The 19,070-nt window shown below is 40.8% G+C and overlaps 1 protein-coding gene across 1 annotated transcript in view; it reads right to left on the reverse strand.

Annotated features, from left to right (window-relative positions):
- LOC117266597 (transmembrane protein 87A-like) overlaps positions 1-19,070 on the reverse strand; it is a 34,454-nt gene that overhangs the window by 7,993 nt on the left and 7,391 nt on the right. The window contains exons 4-16 of the mRNA XM_078175265.1: positions 18,132-18,248; positions 17,873-17,920; positions 17,672-17,713; positions 16,334-16,460; positions 16,123-16,184; positions 15,222-15,405; positions 15,017-15,116; positions 14,827-14,920; positions 10,342-10,415; positions 10,108-10,214; positions 8,540-8,598; positions 8,270-8,373; positions 850-926 (exon numbers count right to left, since the gene is read on the reverse strand). Coding sequence (XP_078031391.1) covers positions 850-926; positions 8,270-8,373; positions 8,540-8,598; positions 10,108-10,214; positions 10,342-10,415; positions 14,827-14,920; positions 15,017-15,116; positions 15,222-15,405; positions 16,123-16,184; positions 16,334-16,460; positions 17,672-17,713; positions 17,873-17,920; positions 18,132-18,248 — 1,195 coding nt within the window. The remainder of the gene's footprint in view (positions 1-849; positions 927-8,269; positions 8,374-8,539; positions 8,599-10,107; positions 10,215-10,341; positions 10,416-14,826; positions 14,921-15,016; positions 15,117-15,221; positions 15,406-16,122; positions 16,185-16,333; positions 16,461-17,671; positions 17,714-17,872; positions 17,921-18,131; positions 18,249-19,070) is intronic.

The following is a 19,070-nucleotide window of genomic DNA, read 5'->3' on the forward strand; positions in this document are numbered from 1 at the left end:
GAGAGGGCTGGCTTTATAACCTGTTCTGCAGCCAGCCACCAGGGGGCGATCAAGATGTTTCGGCTTAACTTTTGGGAAGCTGACATGTTGACCATCTTTACATACAGTCTATGGTGGAAACATGCCCACTGCCCAGCCTCGCATCTCCACTGGTTTCTTGGCCTCTTTGCATTGTGCACTACCCGGGTATGGGAGGAGCTAACGTTAGCTAACTAGCTGCGCTGCTCATTCTGCAATTACAGCTGGTAGTGCCATACCGGTAGCAGAACGTGTTGCGCTGGAAACCTTGTGCCTGATCTCCGGTCTCAGCCCAAGTCACCTCAGTGAGTAAGCGGCTTCATTTTGAACCGCAAAACCCTTTTAGCATTGTTTACTATGTTAGCACCACTAGCTGTGCTGACACTGCTAATAGTGGTTAGCAATGTTAAAGGGGTTTTACAGCTATGAATTCAGCTGCTTACTCACTGGTGTGAGCTGGGGGAGATCGGAGGGTGTGCACAATGTTTCCAAAGCAACGCTGTTGAATCACGGTGGTATAAATAGGAGGAATGGCAGAATAAGCCATATTATATTCTTGGCGGTTGACTGTTGACACCCCTAGACTGAGGGGAAGTGAGGGAGTGAAGGCTGAACTACTAATGAAATGCATTACATGAGTTGAAGATCTCAAATATGGCCGCCAGGGAGGATGTTAGCTGCCATAATATTTCTCCAGTTGTCAGTGCCTAAACTGTAATAATGCAACAGCCTGCTTCATCTATTTGTATTCCAAACACTGAGTGATGCAGCGATTAATACATAACTCTTGGCTTGTCTCACAGTGGAGAGCAGGAGAATGATAAGTCTTACCAAAAGCTTCATTCAGCATTGGCTCCTTGGCCTCTTCCTCATCATCGTCCTCATCAATCAGAGGAGAGTGAGAGAACCTGAGGGAACACACAACCAAAAATGAAATACAACGTCTGGCGACTTCCGGGAACATGGCGGAGTGAGTTGCAGCATAGTCACCCTGCTCCCCCAAGTTGGTTAAAATAAATCCACAAATAAGTGTAACTTGACAGACGAAAGCAAGGCATGGGTGGAGGAAGCAAGAGAAGAAGCTAGAGAATCAACAAAAAATTAAACAAAGCTCGAGAACAGTTATTGCTTAATTTAAAATATTTAAAGTATTTCCACGTGAGTATATGTATTGGCTTTATCGACCTGTAGCACAACAATAAACGTTACGTTTATGAATTAAGAGGATTTAAACCGCTGCTTTTTGTATTGGAAAGCAGTGAGATTGTAAAATGTTCCTCAGTGCATGGACAGTGTGGTCACAAGTTGATCTGGCTGCCTCCCAATTTGAAGACATTGCAATGGCATTGCAATAGTGGCGCACCATGTTACTTGTGCGCCTATAATTTATTTTCCCATGATGGAGAGGGTACGAATCCCGTGAAATGTTCTTTTTTACCTTTCAAAGGGCTGAATGGTTCTTCAATATGGCACATGTTTAGACAGGCACCAGAGACGAAACTGTGTAGGCCTATTTAGAAATTGTATTCGAGATAGGAGTTAAATTTACAGGAAAATGAACGTGGCCTCTTCCTGTTTTCAACATTCCGTCACAACAGGTGCGATTCAAACCGCGACTGAGTGTTGGTCCGTGACTGGGTTCCTCAAACAAGAGTCCAAAGACGGATCAGGTCGGCTATGTTTTGATATTCTTCTGAAAAATTGATTGAAGAGGCCTTCGCGAGGAAAGCTATGTGTTCTCTTCCTGGTTGAAAACAGCTGTTGTCACTACGACAACCACAGACGCATTCGGATGAAAGTTGCCAGTTAACATAGTCGCGAGTAAATCCAAAACACTGGGAGCTGCTCCCAGGTCAATTGTGGCCAATTTTCTACAGTTTGAGATGAAAGAAATGATTTTGAAGAAAGCGTGGCAGAAGAAGATACAGGTGGGCAGTAAACAAGTGTTCTTTGACCATGACTACCCCACTGAAATCGCCCAGAAACGGAAGACATGTGGGTATTAAAGGATAAAGGAAAAGTGTGTTAAAGGAAAAGGGAATCCGTCTCCAGACACCGCTCGCAAAAATATGGATTCACTGGAACAACGGCGTGAAGATGTTAGGGAGCGCCAGAGAAGCTGCACCCCAGCTGAGGACACCGAAACTACACGACTATCAGTGGAAACCCTAAAGAGGTAACACTGAGGACCAGAGACAATACAGGCATTGTAGAGTGACTATCCAAAAAGCAAAAATATAGTCGCCAAGAGGCTACGTAGGGGAAAAACTTTACCTGCCAGACGCGCTGGCTTGTCAATAAATCTTCGCTCCAAAGATGTTGTGTTTTACATATTTATTGCTGATAAAAACAAACAGTGAAACAACTTCCCAAAGTTTAAAAACAACTGCTGACGTACCACCAACCAGAGCCCTGGGTTAGGGTTAGGGTTATGGCGGTTCACAGAGCCTCTCAATAGTTCCCGGAAGTAAGCGGCACATGCTAGCAGCGCAATGGAGGTACAGCAGAAAAGACCGACTGTGATGTACTTTTAACGGGTAAGATGTCCAAAGACTCAAATTTTACATTATCAGCAAAACTTATCTAAATTAACATGTGCATTAAAGCTTGTTAGTGGATTATCTCCCATTAAATTAGTAGATTTATGTAATGTTAAAAGATAAGATAACAGATTAGGCTAGGACACTGTACATACTGTACACACCATACAGGTAATGCTAACCATGAACAGCCTGTTAGTTTTAAATTGTCTTCTCCTAAACCATTTTATCTAACACTGGCAAGTTAGAGTGCTTCCAGTCCTGATTTTTTGCGATTATTGAATATTAGCTCAGTTAAATATGACATTGCTGCGTGATTGCTGAGTGGAGGAGGTGAAATTAAATTAAAAACGTAACTTATGGTCTGGTTTTTAGGCTTTGTGATTCTGTTGAGTATACCTGTCTATAATATGTTACAGCTCAGCTGATATTACATTGATAGCGAAGTGAGAGGGAAGTTTGAGGACCTGAATGAGATTTAAAACACAAGATTAAGTAATTTTGATAAATGAAACATACCAGGCTAAATGGGGAATTATTCTAAATACCAAATGTATGTATATATTACTGTGTTATACATATGATCATGCTAAACATATATTCTATCACAGTATTAGATATGTAATTATATTGAATATATAATATATGATATACAGTGTTGGGCAAGTTACTTAGAAAATGTAATACATTGCATATTACCAGTTACCGTCATTATAATATAATAATATTAGTAGGCATTATTAAATAAAAGAGGGTCATGTTGTTTCATAGCGGCTAATTAAAGCACAGAGTTTTAACTACAGTTCATAAACTTACAAATCCAGTAGTGGGCGATATTGTATAGTCTGATGAAGGCTCTCCTCTGGAGTGCAGATCTGACCGATTCACGCATTCACGTGCAGTGGTTACAACTTTGTATTAAAATCCCCTGCTTATATAAATAACAGTGTGATGATATTAAACAATTAAATAGCCTAGACCTTTTCAAATGAACAGATAACTGTGGACACAGGGACGACCAGACACAGGATCAAAGTCTGATAACTTACGAGATAGGGATGAATATCTGAGAGCCAGTCATATGAAACACAGTAGGCAAATGCTGAGGTTAGCACAACAAAAGCAAATTGGCTTGCCAGTCAGTCACTATGACAAGTGCAAATTAATACACCAGAGCTGGTAGACCCACCTGCTGGTTTCCAGTGTGCTGATCAGTTACAACAGCACCCAACACTGAAATATAAGTAAACATTTTAAGGAATTATACTGCAGTGATACTGCGTGCCTCGTGTCAGGAGTGCTGCAGGATGAGGACCATTAATGTTACAGTTCAGGAGTGGCAATAACAATGATGTTACAGGTCCAGGGGTGCACTGTGGTGCAGGGGTGCTCACAGCATGATGCACAAAGATGGTGGGAATTAAATCTGCTCTAAGCCTTGTCTTGCCCTTTTTGGTCTTGGCAAACTGGTCTGCACCAAAATGTGCCTGCAGTGGCTTCCCACACACAACTCACTTTTGTCTACCCACAGACATCCCATAGTGGTTGAATGCATACAGTATTCGGGAACACTTTATACATGAGACAACTTCAAACAAATGCAATTAAAACTGATGCCACTTGTCATACTTATATATATGTCTATAAACTGCTGCTGCTGCTAGCCCAGTGACCCATTGTGCTGTCACTTGACAGTCATTGGTAATCACCCATCGGTCTCCTTCTGTCCCACTGAAAGTAATTAAGATAACATTAGGTATAAATCAATACAACCATTACATTATCAATAAATGTTAGGATGTAATTACTCTTGGCAACCATACAAGACTAAGGACAGAATTGAAAACATCATTTAAAGCAATAAAAGCAACATGCTGTTTCACCAAGGTAAGGAAAGACTAACATATTTAAACAAGGCAGACAATAATATATGTTATATGCACATTACACATAGTTATACTGTGTAATAATACATTTCTATCATATAATTATGCTATGTCATTAATATACTTATACTGGCCTGTATACATATATAAATACATATCCTTATCCACATCCCTTATATTTAAACTCTGCACTGTGTACACACTGTGTAATATTCCTGTGTGCAATATTTTGCCACTTCCTGTGGGATATCTATACATTCCTATATTTTTACAGTAAAAATACTACGCATCATGTGTATTACACTCATCCTGTGCAGCTATTAATCATGAGCATACAGTATCTGTTTCAGTGAAAGGTGTATATGGATTTTCTATTATTTTCATTATGTCTAATTTGTATTTAAAAAATATTTTATCCTTTTTCTATTGCCTCTGCTCTGAGCTGCTGTAACGTGAATTTCCAAGGTTGGGATTAATAGAGTCTTACCTAACCGTAGTAAACTAACACTAATCCTCAAATAGTAGCACATTTTACTTTAAAAAACAACATAAAGATGTAACTGTTTATGGCGTGCTACACGTATATTATAAATAAATGTAGTTATTGACAGCTACTTACAAAAAATCGGAGTTCTGTCTTTCAGTATTATGTATTTAAACGGCCCGCCAGTAACTTCCAGGAACTATCCGAGGTCTACATGAGTCACGTGACACACAAGCATTTTGGACTTCCGTTGTCGCGACTCTGTTATATTCTACGGCACTGCCACCAACACCACGTGACTCACATCCTCGTAAGTGACCAAATATGGCATGCAAAGAAACTTAACACAAAATACTACAATAACAATAGCTGGCACCTACAGGTATGAATAAAGACAAATAATATAATAAGACAGAGGAGAAGATTTGATAAAAAGACTTAAATGCAGCAAACATTATAGGTATTTATCTCCGAGCACTGAATGGGACTTTGTTCACAGCTTGGATTGAAATGACTGATTCAGGAAAATGGAGCCAGAGTGGGAACGTCTGATCACACTTCTTTTGTGGAAGTTAGTAAGAACCGACTGGGAGAGGTCAGGTCATTTTGAGTTGGACTTGTGTAGACACTAAGGACACCACAAGTCGGGTTTTGTTCTGGGTCTAGGAAGGGATGGATCTCACTCAGAGATGAGGATTTCCCCTTCACCCACCAACGGGGATTTGGGGAGGAAGAGACAACCCCCCACCTTTGGAAGCTCTCCTGTTTTCTGATTTATTTTAGGTTAACTGTTCATGAGTATTTAGTTCAGAACTGTTTGGGAACACATTTTCTGAGAGCAACAAAATATGGTGCGCTGGTGTAAACCAGATTACACAGCTAAGTGGAAAGAAATGGAAAAAGAGTTCAGAGGATATCCAATTCAGAATGTTATAGAGATAAAGAAGTATACAACAAAATAAAAAACAATCAGATTCAATTACTATAGCCATGTTTCCATCAGCCTGTTTAGATGCGCATCTAGAAGTATCACATCAGAAAATTATGATGGAAACGCCAAAATTCTAATTAAAATCCCCTGATTCGCACAAACTAATATAGGCTCGCTTTAGCCGGGTTTTGGTTGATTCGAAAAAATGTTGATTCGCAAAACGGGGGATGGAAACAGTAATGTTCGAATTAAGTCTGACGTAGCGCACCTCTCTCCATGGTGATATCCACACTCTGGGTCGGGAAGGCGGTAATGCATTTACAAGCTGGTTGCCAACAGCCAGAAAACGTAGAAGAAGAAGAATGCAAGACTTGTTTTGTTTCCAGTTCTGCGGAAAACTTGCGCGAGTTTGTAGTTTTCACCAAAAAGTCTGTATATTTAATGGAAACACACAGGATTCTTATTTCTTTTAATGCGCATTTCCCAATGATTCGAATCACTTTTGGATGGAAACATAGCTGTTGTTTACTTTGGAATTATGGTTTAGAATCGTTAAAAATTATGGTATAAAGAAGGATAATAATCTGTTAAAGTGGGTTGCATTTGATAGCAACTTTCAGCCGGCTGCATACGACAAGGGATTCAGCGGGGAATTACAGCATGGTGTACTCTAGAGAAAGATGGAGAGTTTCCAAAATATAAGAGACAAGTATGATCTGGGTAAACACCAATTCTTTAGGTAGGCCTACCTACAAATAAGGGATTACTACAGGAAGGAAATCAGGATGGATCCCTCCATGGAGGTGAATGGTGTGATTCAAATTATAATCAACATGTATAAGGGTACAAAAATCAGAATATCTTCACTGTACCAAAAATTGACAATTAAAAAAAACTCAACTAATTGTATAAAAGAAAAATGGGAATCGGAGCTCAACATAAAAATCTCAGACAAAGATTGGCAAAATTAGGGGTGGGAATCTCTAGGCACCTCATGATTCGATTCCATTCCGATTCCGAGGGCGTCAATTTCAATTATAAAACGATTCTCGATTATAAAACGAGCCAGTAAGAAAATTTACACTAGATATTGAAAAATATTTTTGTAATAAACCTGGGAATACATATCCAGTGCATACAAACTGTAGGCCAGCTGATGTCAAGCTGTTCGCTGGTGGGTAACTGGTGAGGATAGCAACAATGGCGACCACTATAAATCCTACAGACCACATTAACGATGCTATCGAGGTATTTCACCCACCACTACTCGGTTAATGGAAGACCGAATTAAGGAAGCTGCTAAACTGGATTTAACGGCGATGCAGCTGGGCGTGCACGACGACGGAGACATTTTAAACGGGCAATGCTCGCTTGTTTTCGGCACCCCCGAGGCATGGATACTAATGACGTCAGATTCTGGGTGAGTCGTTGATCTCTACTGATTGGTTAGGGAAAAATCAAATTCCCTCCCCCTTGTAAATCGCCTTTAATGGAGATGATGTCAGACTGAAGGTTCTGGGAGCTTCAGTCTGACACTCAGGCTATATAAGTATAACTATCTATGAACTGTAAAAACACGAACTATTGCAAAAAAGACGAACGATGGCAAAACTACGAACTATGGTGAAAACACGACAAAAACACGGCATAAAAGAAACTCAAAAGCTCTCAAAAAAACCCCACAAATACTATTATTTACAACACTAAATATTATTTACAAAGAAAACGCCACCAAAACTCCGCTAAAACACAGCTAAATCCCTCCAACTTGCACTCTCCTCGTCAGCTGATACTCTCCTCCTGCTGTGCACACTTCCCTCCCCTCCTCCACAGGTAATGACGTCACTACCGTAATGTACCGTATATCAAAAAGCTCCACTTCTCAGCTTTCAGAATCAATTGGAATTACTTCGATAGTGTGAATGGTCGAGGAGTTATGGTAATTTGAAAAATAAAAATAAAATAAAATTAAATCGATAATGAGTTTTCCACATCGATGCTCGCATTGTTCAAGACAGAATCTTGATGCATCTAAAAATCGATTTTTTTCCCCACCCCTGGGCAAAATATGTGGAAAATGCATCAAACATCCACCAATTTGCGCATATGGAGGGAGTTCTCCTTCTTCTTCCTATAGGGCGAATCTTACGCAGGGAATCCAGGGAGTCCATTGTCCAGACAGATATCAATGTTTCTTGGGGGTTTACTTTAGAAGAGTGAGCAAACCAAAAAATAAAATGAACGTGTTTGTTCTGCTGGCTTTAAAGGCACGTATGTTGTGTTTGTTGATGTATATGTAAAAATGAGGAAAATCAATAAAAATTAAAATGAAAAAAAAAATAAATAAATAATACAACATCTGGCAACTTAATCTGACAGCAATGGTTCTAGGCTGCAGACTGACTCTGACCTCTGGTTGTTAGCAGAGGGCCGCAGCAGCACCATGATCACCAGCAGTATGGTGGAGAACAGGAGGCGCCAGAAGGCATCGTCAACCCACAAGTCCCTCCAACCCTGTGGAAGGGATATAAATAGACAAGTGAACACAGAGATGATGTTATCAGGTTGGAAGGCGAGTTCACTTTTCATCTCTGTATAAACAAGAAACGGAAATCTCATGAAGGGAACAGGACTGGTGCACACAACACAATAATCAATCACTAGCAGACAACAAACTGACCGTCTGGCAGTCCACCAGCTTGAAGACTTTGGTGGTCCAGATGATGAATATGATGGAAGCTGTGGACACAAAGTAAACACCGCTCTCATTTTGATGTCTGTAAACAATATGTAAATGATGGAAAACAACACATGAAACATCCCACCAGCGGAAACCAAATTAGAAAAGGTTATCCGAGCCAAAGGGCAGGCAAACACACAACTGCATCTACATAATTTAACACATGTAGAGCATATATTAATACAGTGCCAGATATATGAGCTAAAGGAATAGTTCAGGGATTTTTTCTGTGTAGAGAATTACAAGGCGGCCGCTGCACATCCCTTTTCTGAACTTCAGAGAGGCAAAGAGGATGACATGCAGCAAAGGGCGTTGGCCAGATTCAAACCCTGGCTGCTGCTGTAAGGACTTATCCTCAATGGTACAAGCACCTTTAAAACACTGTATTTTAACAAGTCTAGCACTTGGTGGATTTCTGTCATTTTGTAATTGCAGTTGCAGCATTATGTTGATGTGGTGGGACTAAATCATAATCTGCTCAGTGCACTGGGAAGGGCTCTGCCAAAACTGCCACAGGAAGAAAATAGCCTTCTGGGCCCGTCCCATAAATGTGTTGTGCTTTTAAACTAAATAGGCACAACAGTGTTTCTGTTGTTTAAGTGTTTCAAGAAAACAAAACTCATTTCCCCTGCTGTTTGTTGATGTTTTAATATAATTTTATATCGCCAGCTTGCCTTTAGAAATACTGTTGTAAATGGCAGTCAGTGTTTCTAAATGCAGCTCCATGCACCTGCACCTGAATGCTGTCTTGTACCGAGACTAAAACGTGTAAGTGTGAATTTTTCAAATCAAATACTGATAATAGCAAATAATTTTAATTAAGAAGTAAAATCCACTCATCAAAATAAACTATAAACTAAGAATAATAATAATAAACTTTTTTGTATAGCACTTAAAAAAAGTTAGTGTTTTATGAGACAAATAAAATAGTATACACCATCAAGATAAAAACAGCAATGAAAACATTGAACATAGCCTGAGACCAGATAAGAGCTCGCCAACCTAAAAAAGGGGGAGAGGGGATTATAAAATTATTTAATGAATTATTTTGCAAATGCTTTAAAACAAGAGATCTACATTTGTGTGATCAATGTCATTCTGCCAGCACAATAAAATTGTTTTATAAGATATTCAGTGTATCAGTATTTGCAGGTCATCGACCACTCTTATGTCTGTACAGTAAGAGCCAGCAGTCAGTTAGCTTAGCTTAGCATAACATATGGAAACAGCAGGCAATAGCTGGCTCTGTTGAAAGGTAACAGTCCACCTACCAGCACCTCTGAAGCTCACTGGTTAATGTGTTATATCTCCTAATTTTATTCATACAGAAAAATAAAAACTAAAATGAGTATTATCTCGTACAGCTCCCTCTAGAGCCATAAAAGGCTTTACATAAGCAGTTATATTTCCCAACACCAGTAAACAGACTTTAATGTGAAATTGTTAAAAGAAGCAGTGTAAAACTGGTGGACTATGAGGCAATCCATCTGAGATCAGTTGCTACTCACCGACAACGGAGAAGATGAGAGTGTTCGTAAAGTGCTGATACAAAGAGAGTTTCACCACATTTCTGCGGAGCTTCAGTAGACGAGTGGTTTGAGACAGACTGATGAAAATGTAGATAGAAATTAAGGAGAACACACTGTATATCAATTCAAGTAACCACATTTAAAAGCTTATATCTGCTTCTGAAAATCCTTGATTAGCTGTGAGCAGTCATTTTGGCTGGTTGAGTAAAGGATATCCACCACATGACACAGGAGTCAATGAGGGAGAGGCTGAGATTAGCCACCAGGGCAACCGTCCCATAGAAACCCTGCAATTGGAGGACAAATGAGACAAAACATGAGCGCGGAGGTCAGCAGAGAGCACAGAGTGTGTGTAAACATGACACAGAGAAGAATTTTTACATTCTTATCATAACAATAACTTTTCAACATAAGATAAGCCTGAGTTAAGATCTGGTGAAGATGTAAAGATGACATATAATGTAATGTATTTTGAGTTTCTATTAGAACATGTTTATGTGCTTCAGTATTTAAAAAATACTTCATTTTCCTCACACTGTCTGTGCTGGTGTTAACCCTCTGTCTGAAGAACACTTAATTTTGCCATAGTGTTTTTAACCAACTGGACATCACGCTCAGGCGCTGGGTGCTACTGAGGTGCAACACAACCTCAACAAGCACCTTATCATAGCCTTTTTATTTGCAGAGCTGATCTTCTTCCAGGCGCTGTCCTGCGTGTGTGAAGGCCTATTGTCTGTGGGACAGATGTAAAACTCCGACAGCCCTGCACTAACATGATCAACTTCTTTTCCGTATTTATCACAGACTGATATTTACGGAAGACGAATATCTGTTGGCAGTGATTGGTTGTTCCTCGTCACATGACATGTGGTGCGCACTGCTGTGTTCCAAAAGCTGAACTCTGTTTATCTCAGGGCGCAGCCGTCATGCCCTGAAAAATAGGTGCTTGGAAACATGTGTGCGCCTGCCGCACATCTACATTGAAAACAATGAATTTGAGGGCGCAAAAAACAGCATCTTTATGGCCCCTAAGCCAACCATCGGCCCTCAGTGAGCGTCTGTCACCCTGGTTTTGGCAGTGTGTCCTGCCACGTTGGCACTAGTCAGCCCTTGTCGCCCCTTGTTGGCTTTTTGTCAGTCAAGGCATGACAGTCATGCCTCGTTTTTTGCCTCAAAGTAATTGTTTTCAATGTAGACGGCAGGCGCACTCAAACACCACTGATGCTGTTGCAGTGCACACACATTCCCGAGCGCCCATTTTTCAGGGTGCGACAGCTGCGTTGTTCGATGTTGACAGTTCGACTTTTGGAATGCAGCAGCGTGCATCCATGTCACGTGACGAGGAACAATCAATCACAGCTGACCGATATCTTTCCCTCCATCTGTAAATATGAGTCTGCTATGAGGTGATGCAACAGTCGATCTTCGTTGCCACTAGTTCCTTACTGTCCGTTGGGTGTGTCTGGGCCTTATACCCCCTCCCCAAAAAAGCCCAGTCTGCTCTGATTGATCAGTGTTTCCAGGTCTTCCACATCTTTGCGTTCCTGCATCCCCACTGCAGACGAGGGATGAGTGTAACAGAGAATAGTGGCACTTCCTACTGTGACAAATCACCATTAGGAGCTTCTAAACACAACCAGACCTGTTACAGCAGGAATATGAGCCACAGTCTGGAAGATATTAACAACATCAGCGACTAATATCACAGGTTTCCCTGTTTAACGTAAACACTTGCAGTCGCATGCCTGGAGCAGATGACCATATGAAGAAATCCATCAAGAGCTGACGTGTGGTTTTTGCTCACAGGAATTACTTATGCATATGTTTACCAAAACGTTTAAAAACTAAGGCCACAATTACACCATCCTTTGTTGTAATATTCTACATACAGTATGATAGATAATAAAGAAAAGCATAATAGGTCCCCTTTAAGTATCCTCTGCCTCCACACCTAACACATCTGCTCACCAAACTACACAGCCTCGCTCCATTCCTCTAACTGTCTTTTCTTTATTTGTGTAACGTTGTGTTTCCATGACTTTCTGAACTTGCTGCAGTGTCTTTGGCTGCTTTTGAATTTCACTCTCGATCAAATACGTCACTCCCTATTATCATCACTCGCCTGCCTCCCAGAGACCGAATCCTTGCACAACCTTCTCGCTCTGCTCAAATCAGTTTTATTTATACAGAGTGCCTTGAAAACTGTACCAGGCAAGATTTTTATGTAAAAATACACCACCACTATCAGCTTCAATCAGCCTGTGGCGGCTGCAGCAGCTAATGTCCCATCTGCAATAGTTGAAATGCAGCGGCGTCATTATTTTTTCCTGGATGAAATTCATCCACAGCCACAGAAAACGATGAATTAAGGGTTAGAAGCAAAGTAGGAATGGTCTCCTGAGCAGCAGCAGGAGTGAGCCTTGCAGAGAAAGCTAGACTAAGTGTTTAATATTTTTCCTATCACATCCATTTGGTATATTTTGGGACACAGTAAATCTTCTCTGGGTGGTTTGGTTGATGTAGACTACTGTGTTCTTTGCAGTCTGTTGATGCCACTTAACAGGATCCCTGTTTCCAAAAAAGTTGCTTCATGCTGCCATCTGAATAACAAGTTGCAAATGTGCAGAGTGCCTCCTTTAAAGCTACTGAATATTATTTTTACATGTGCTAAAATCATTACTATATCCTGAGAGTAGTACATGAGACATATAATCTGTGAAAAGATCATGTTCCTCTGGCTCCTCCTAGTACTCCTAATGACCTGAGTCCACATAGCCTGAACATAAACAACCAATCAGAGCCAGGAGGAGCCTCTTACGCAATAGCCGTAGCCTTTGCACACACAGAGATCCTACTATAGGACCCTGAATTACGCCAGCTTTGCTTTGTTATGCAGAATCAAACCACACAGGCACGATGCTACCACAGTGTGTGTTTGGATGATTCAGAGTTGCAGAAGCAACAGAGGCAGGATGGGCACTGTGCAACACAACAGCATCAGTCTCTAGTGTGACTTATAACAAACACGTCTGGCAGCACTTTCAGAACAATAACAATGACATTAACATGTCAATAACAATCATTTACTGTCCCTGTTATATGGCGGTTGATCTCGTCCTTTGCTTGGGCGACAGAGAGCTCCCACATCTCAGAGTTTTCCTAATTTGCAGACATTTTCAGTTACTGTTTTTCCTCTTTGAGTTAGCTGCTAACTGCTTCTAGCTGCTTTTTAAATCTCTTGGTAGTGAGTTGCACACATAACACAGCGTCAAAACATCACATCCGTGCTGTCCTGCTGGCTGTCCTTTTTACATAGACATTGTTCAGCAGTTACTACTGTACCTCCATTGCTACTCTCCCTCGATTCCGCACTTATACCTTTAATACAGAATGGCTAGGTGTAATAACGGTGCAACATTCCAGCCTTGGACAGGAAGAGTAAAAGGGGCTAATCACTGCTCGTGCAAACTGCGCTTCCAACAACAGTGTTCGCAGCAAAGACAAGTAAACAGAGGACAAACAAGCAAGAACGCTAAAATGGAAGTTTTAAAGTAAAGGATGCAAAACCGATGCCAGTTCAGGCTTGGTTTAACTCTTTTTAGCTTGCCTTTTGTCGTTGGTTATCTTTGCCATGTACACTGTTGTTGGCAAAGAAGGGATGGGCAGGTTTTTCATTGCTGGTGGTTGTGTCCCACCCATTGTGTTTGCAAAGTTCCCCCCAGAGTTTAAGTTGGTCAGCATATTTCAGCTTTTGCTGTGGTCACGTGTAGATATCTGGCAGATGAAAATATCAACGGCCAAAATGTCGGGTGGGAAATATGCCAAATAAATAAATGAATTAATCAATAGCATATTAAATAGTCTAATAATGTATGACCTGTAAGAAATGTTGCCAAAACAACCTAGATATAAACCTAACTTATGCAAACCAGATTTTTAGGATTTTAATTACCAAAAGCTCTATTTATCCACCAAAGCTGAACAGAGTGCTTCCCGACTCTTTGGAGCATGAGCCACATCCACAGTGGTCACGGTCTTCCTCTCAGCATTCTCTATGTATTTATGTGATGGCACTGTGGGTCTCCTCGTGGATCAGAATGGAGACTGGCGTCACTCCACCATGGTGAGCCAGAAGGTGGATAGCTAACGTAGTGATTTATGGTGACGCTCGCCACACCGAGTCCTCGTCTTCCTTCGCCTCTGCCACTAAACCTCTGATTAGTCACTGTTCAATAGACCACTTAAATAAAATAAAACCTCGCTGTTGATGTGAATCATTATATTATTACACACATGAGGGATTCACAGGAAACAAAGCAGCATGTTAAATCCAATTTTACTGTTTTTAATTTGATTTTACGATTTACTGTTCACAGTTACTGTTAATACAAACCAAACATTTCCAACTGCTGCTGCTCCACAATAAACTGGTAAAACACAGAGTGGCTTTTTGTGTGAAGCAGCCACAAAACAGTGATGTATTTGTCACAGAGTTTGGTGCTGACAGTATCTGATGATCTGATGAGTGGGGCTACAACCAGGACAACTCAGATAAATAGAGAATAGTTTATGTGTTTCTATGAATTATCTGAAACTGTCACTGTGTCCCACATCTGTTATGCTAACTAGGCTAAAACGAATATTGAGAACATTGAGACAGCTGTGGGGTGGTGGAGTTTATTAATAGTTGGTACTTACACCTGTCACTCTTAGCACACCTTCCACAGAGGAGAAGAGCAGGTAGAGAAGCCCGACAGCGACCAGCCGGTGTACTGTGGTGCCCAACCTGGGCCTGAACAAGTGAGGAGGAAAACAGATTTAATTATACTGAGTAATGGCTGAAATAGACATAACGTGAGGCAAAAGGTGAGTTACTTAGTAAACTTACTTGACTATGCCGTAGCCAAGACTGACAATGAGGACAAGGATTCGGGCCAGAGATCGTTTGAGTGCAGAGAGAAGCTCAGCAAAAATCACAGCACCCTGAACTGTGAAGAGAAAACAAACAAACAAAATGACGATGATATCAAACTGAAGAGACAGGAGAATAAAACATTAATGAACAGACGAGCAAATGCGTCAAATCAACCAACCGTGGTCTCCTTTGTAACGGATGCTCTGGTACTCTGAGTAAAACACAGCTTTCTCCAGCATGCCGAGGATGATGACAGCGCCGATCCAGAACTGGATCCGCAGCAGATCCCTCCAATAGCAGGCGCACCAGAAGAGCCAGAGAGCCCCGAACAGCACGTACACGATGCACATGACCATGAAGAACTGTGACAGACAGAGGAGACAGAAAAGTGTTCAGCTGTGTTTTAAATTACAGTTAAGCATGTATATCAGGGCTGGGATATAATCTCTGAAGACCAATACTGTCATACTCAGGGTTATTTATTTATATTATTTTAGTATCTAACATGTAAGTAGTATCTTCAAGATAGGCGTTCTTTTAGTTGGTGTCATGTCACATATAGATGTTCCTTTTTTGCAGTTCTTTTAAATGTCTTCTCTCTACTATGTCAGCTTTCTATCACTAAAATTTCCTGGACAGTTTCCAGCCAGTGTTCCTGTTTTGGGGGGTTAATTTGAGCCAGTGCCTGGTGATAGCTTTGTTACCTGCTGCAAGCAAAAACTTTAGTCAAGGAAATATCTTTTCTCATCACAACACCTTTAATGTTCCAGAGATACATCACAAGGCAGGTATTTGGGATTTTATATCCTCAAACATTAACAGCCACATTAATAATTTCCCTGTATGACCTGATGTTTGCACAGTAGTAAAATCTAACTTGCATCCTGTTAAGGCTGCAAGCGGAGTTGAAATCTTCAGAAACAATGAGTAAGCAGGATCTTGTGTTGAGATTGAGAACAACTTAAGATACTGTTTAAAGTCTGTTTGCCCTGGACAGTTATGCTATTTAGTCATAGAATTTGTGTTGAAGATCTTCTTTACATTTAAAAACCTCCCTTTATATAACTTATGGTACATACCATCATGAGGGGCCAGTCTGCTGGAGAAGAGAAGTCATGTGGTCCCTTCATCTCAACTTTCACTGGGGAAAGAAAAATAAAAAAGGTCACTTCTTTTGACACAGAAGTGTCACCTCTTTAAATTCTCAATTGTCTGTTTTTAATTCTGTTTTTTCACAAATTTATTTATGAGAGGTTGTAAAGCCTTTTGGAGTAAAACTGTGTTTCTCACTTGTGAAAGCAAAGTTAAACTGCTCTGCCCCGAATTCGTCATCCTCAACTCCGCGGAACAAATGCTGCACCTTCACTATGAAGAGATACGGACTGTCCTCCCAGGCTTTGGCCACTGCACTGATGTCCTGTGAAACAAATGTTTGTGAGCAAAAAATCATAAGGTATGTCTTTATTTTTAGTTTTTTATATGTACACCTACTTAAACCATAAATCAAAAAATGTTAACACCAACAACAGCGTTTGCAATTGACTTCAATATCTAAAAAGCATGAGACAGAAGTAAAAGTTTCAAGGTCAGGGTTTAACATCAGCCCTGAGAGGTCACGGTAGAATTTTTCCTTAACTACTTTTGTGTTGCCTTACTGTAAATTTGGGATAACTTTGTATAAAATATGTTCACTGAACCCCATTTTAATTGCTAAGAAGGCCCAGGTTGTGATGTATACATTTTAATGGGTGTATCTATGCAGAGATTGTGTGTGTGCAGTGAAGTGATATGGCTGTGCTGAGAGGGTGAAGCTCTCCCAAAACTCCTGTAGTGGTTTGATGACACCTCTGTCATATCTGACAGAAGCAAGGCTTTCTCACAGGGGCAGATCATCCAGGATGGCAGCTCCTATCCCTAAAAAATGCCTTGGCACCGTGGCTCTCGCCCCAGTTTTGGACAATCTAATTAAAAAATACGTATCTGGTGGATGTTTGCAAATTTCCGAGGGCAAAACTCCAGTGTCCGAGCAAGAGATGACACCGCTCACCTTCTGTCTATCCTGATGTAGTATGGACAGTCAATCAAATTTCATCCCCGTGAAATAAGAAACAAAAAAACAACCTTGCCATAGTGTGTTGCCAGGAGCTGTGAGAGGACACAGGCTTTTGTAACAGACCAAATTTACCCAGCTGCTGCTAGCCATCCCTGCAGTGGGCGGCAGCTCTGTTCTCTCCTGCCCACATCTGTTTCGGCTCCCGGTGTCACACACAACAACTGCTGATGGCTTTTTTTTCCTGCCAAATGTGTGTGTAGGTTTTACCGAATGGCTGCGGATGGATAGTGGCAGGTTCATTTGTTGAGGTGTATTTTGTTTAGTAACGCTAACACCTGTTTGACTTTGTCAGGGACGGATTGAGTTGGACCAACCCTAAATATGCAGCTACCAACATCTCTGAAACTGCTCATATTGCAGACAAACTTTTTATCATCCATTACAATGCAACATACAATGTTAAAAACACATAATTCAACACTTCATTCAAGGCTATGACCACCCCTCGGACATGACCTCTGATAGAAACATATATTTAAAGACATTACAATAAAAGTAGTAACAGAATGTCTTACCGGCTTATCGGGCCAAATGAGGCTCTGATTCGATGGGTCGCTCTGAACAGAACAAAGAACATAGTCAGCAATGTTTCATAGAGTGAAATAAAGCCAGGGTTGCGTTCACACACACATGCACAGATAAAGCTTTTAGATATTATGCTCAGTATGTTTAATCCCTTTTATAAACACAGCATATCAGCTCGATCTGTGACTCACCTTTGGGCTGGTGAGCGGCTGATACGGGTTGTAGTCTGCATAATACGTCTAGGTAAGAGGACGGAGAGAAGAAATATGTTTAGACTGTATGCAGCAAATCATTTAAATGTTGAGAAGATGAAAAAGAATATAAGAAAAACATTTTCATGATGTGACAAGACATCTACATCAACAAGATAATTGCTGCACTTAAAAACACTGAGATCAAATTTACATACATAGTGTAATGTGCTATGTATTGATTGTCTTTGTCACAAACCCTGGGTAAGAAGAGCGATGAGCAGTTGTCAAAGTACATGTAGCCCTGACTGTAGAAGCCGCTCCAGCCGTCCTTCAACATGTGGTCCATACCAAACATGTTGTTCGCTTTGTTGTCCTACAAAAGGACAGTGAGAGGAAATAAACACACGATGCAGTCAGTTAATCCTTTAAAACTACACTGGTGTTGCAACATTACACCACATTAATAAAGGACAGTGTTGACTGTAGATTAAAGAGGCAGAATACTTCTACAGATAGTAAAGTTTCACAAGGGAGATTCTTCTACCTGTTTTAGAAACCTGTTTAGAGCCTGACAGAAGAAGACACTCACTTTCGAAACACATCTGCTAAAAATGTCCTGTTGAGGCTCCAGGTGACCTCAATATATCCTCGCTTTATGACCGACAGCGACAAGGTGAAGCACATCAAAGTCAACACAGGACAAAGAGCCAGCGCTGGCACAAAGACAGGAGAGGAGCCTGAGGCCATCGAAACACTTTGTGGAAGGACGCACCTGCTGCTCTGACTGACTGACAGCTGATGCTGGATGTGACGCCAAAACCACTGATGTGATAATGAGGTCAGGGAAGTGAACTTTCTGAGGTCACCTCCACACTAAACACTTACATTTTTAAAAAAGTGTTTTTAAAATGAAAACAATCTCTGTACACGAGCGTTTTTGCATCATTTTTAGAAATAATCTCAACATAATCACATACACTGGGCATGCACGTACAAATGTAAACAGGAAGCAGATTATCTATTCTGCATTTGGCTGCTCAGTCACAGGAAAAACCACAGAGATGGCGAAACATAGGACCAGAGCCAGACCACTCGGACTGACGACGACGTTGAACTGTTACTGAAAGTAACATCAGTATAAGGCGGTCAAGATGGTAAGAGACAGATTAAGAGTTGTTACAAAGCAAATACGAGG

The sequence above is a fragment of the Epinephelus lanceolatus genome, chromosome 15 (assembly GCF_041903045.1).
Source record: "Epinephelus lanceolatus isolate andai-2023 chromosome 15, ASM4190304v1, whole genome shotgun sequence".
NCBI classification, from domain to species: domain Eukaryota; kingdom Metazoa; phylum Chordata; class Actinopteri; order Perciformes; family Serranidae; genus Epinephelus; species Epinephelus lanceolatus.